General features: G+C 43.9%; 2 protein-coding genes across 2 annotated transcripts in view; one reads left to right on the forward strand and one right to left on the reverse strand.

Annotated features, from left to right (window-relative positions):
* Positions 1-869, reverse strand: part of LOC101863931 — an 8,224-nt gene extending 7,355 nt beyond the window's left edge. The window contains exon 1 of the mRNA XM_005108210.2: positions 696-869. The gene's annotated coding sequence lies outside the window, so the exon portion shown is untranslated. The remainder of the gene's footprint in view (positions 1-695) is intronic.
* A 566-nt stretch (positions 870-1,435) lies between these two features.
* Positions 1,436-2,177, forward strand: part of LOC101846532 (cell division cycle 20.2, cofactor of APC complex) — a gene marked incomplete at its 5' end in the record, with an annotated part of 10,282 nt that continues 9,540 nt past the window's right edge. Inside the window, 1 exon segment of the mRNA XM_013088006.2 lies at positions 1,436-1,569. Within this exon segment, the coding sequence (XP_012943460.1) occupies positions 1,550-1,569 (20 nt within the window).

Here is a 2,177-nt window from a genome sequence, read left to right on the forward strand (position 1 = left end):
ATTAGGTGTGTCCCGCGCGCTCATATGACCTTATGCAGTTGCGAGCGCCGTAAAACCCTATACTAAACAAACAAAAAACAAACGCAAAACCTTTATGTCTAAATATATGCATGCTGTTTGTAAAGCTTGTTCAGCTTAGATGAAAGAGGGAAAAGGTATGAATGTGTACTTTACTTCTACCCCTTGAGGCGGTGCCACTGACTGAAGTGTCCTTAGGCCATTCCCAAAGGGGGAACATTTCTCGTTCATGTACAGTAGAATTGTAAATGGGCTGATTCATCAATGTCACGCTCATAACTGTGCCTGATCTACAACAGGGAACTGCTGCTTTTTCTTTGCTAATCCTTACTATTATCTTATCATTCTTACTCTACTTCTTTTGTATGTTTGTCACCCGCGATTTCCGGGGTGCCTTGATAGTCGAAGCAGACTTTGTGCTGACGAAGCTAGAGAGGTGAGCAGAGTAAGTCTGATTCCCTGTAAGGACTTTTCTGTTGACATCCACCCCTTGGCGCTCACATGACCTTATGCGTTGCGAGTGCCGTAAACCCTACTAAAACTAACTACTTTACTTCATCACAAACTTCTCTACTGTAATGATAAAAAGAAGCAAAGTTTGCTGCAAAGTGATGAAAAGCAAAAATCAAACAAGAGAGCAAACGACAACGTTGCATCAAAAACCTGCTTAATAATACCGGTAACAGCTTAATTCAGCGTAGCGATGGATAGGGTGAGCTTTGCTCCGAAGTCTGGTTTCCCGTTAAAAAGAAAAGTATGGCGCATCCTTAGCTGTAGATCTATTAGCTGGTGCACAGGCAAGATTTTCCCTCATTCTGCATCGCACGGGTCGGATGAGCCCATGCAGTTGATGCAGGAAGACGAAATGTTATTATGCGACATGAAGAAGATTCGTGGTGCGCACTAGCTTGCACTGAGAGCCTTTTCGGGAGATCCCCGTTGTTTCTGAGGTTCGTATAGTTTTAGTAGGAGTTTCGCGGCACTTGCAACACTATAAGGTAATCGAAGATTAGAGGTGTTTCGAGAGAATGACAAACACAATAAAGGAGAAGAGATCAGGACAATAGGTGTTTGATAGCTTCTCCTTTCCAGGGTTCCGTGCATGCTGGAAAGCCTTGCAGGTTACGAATAGCGGGTCTAAGTAAAAGATGCCTGTTGGTCAAATGCATGATCTGGTCGGATTGGATCGGATCGGTTTCGGTAATGATGCTGGTCTGTGCACTATTAGTCTCAAATGACCTCTGCTTTGCTTCATCAAATTGAACTTGAAATGCTGTGACTCTAATAACACTTCTAATTTTCTATTCTCATATTATTATATAACCTAGTTGTGTTGGTAGTGCCGTAAAACACTTACTAAAACAAAAACAATAATTACAGTTACGCGGCAGTTGTCTTTCTCTCTTTCGGTCCTCAGGTTTGGACATGCCACAGTCAGAGTACAAGTTCGGAATATGAACTTACAGATCTAGTTGCAACCTCGCTGTGTGTCCATTCTTACACAATACATGACAGAAGACTGCACAATAATATGGCGTTTGGAGCAGACAGGTATGTTAGTTGTTTGTTCCCCCCCCCCCCCCAACGGCAGTGCTACTGACTGAAGTGCCAATCCCAAAAAAGGGGGGGGGGGGTATTAACATGTTCTTATGCACAGTAGAATTGTAAATAGGCTGAGTAATCAATGCCATGCTCGTACAGTGCCGGAACAACATAGGGGGAACTGCTGCTTTTTCTTTCCTCCTTCTTACTATCGTCATTTTCCTTTAGAAATCTACTTGTATTGCATGTGTTTTGTATGTTTGTCACTCTCTTGTGACCCACTATTTCCGGGGTGCCTTGATGGTACAAGCAGACTTCGTACTTTGTACTGTTGAGGCTAGGGAGGTGAGCAGAGTGAGCCTGATTCCCCGTTTGGACTTCTCTTCTGACATCCACCCCTTGGCGCTCATATGACCTTATGCAGTGGAGAGCGCCCTAAAACCTCTACTAAAACTGAAGTTTTTGGCTTGTCCATTTGCTCTCCTCTATCGTCTTACGCTTCTCGGGTGCGCACGTGCACGTGTGTGTGTCTGTCTCTGTTAGTGCGGGTGTGTTTGTGTTTTTTGTTTCTGTTTGTGTGTGTGTGTGTGTGTGCGTGTGTATGTGTGTGTGTGTGT

The sequence above is a fragment of the Aplysia californica genome, unplaced genomic scaffold (genome assembly GCF_000002075.1).
Source record: "Aplysia californica isolate F4 #8 unplaced genomic scaffold, AplCal3.0 scaffold00668, whole genome shotgun sequence".
Taxonomy (NCBI): Eukaryota; Metazoa; Mollusca; class Gastropoda; order Aplysiida; family Aplysiidae; genus Aplysia; species Aplysia californica.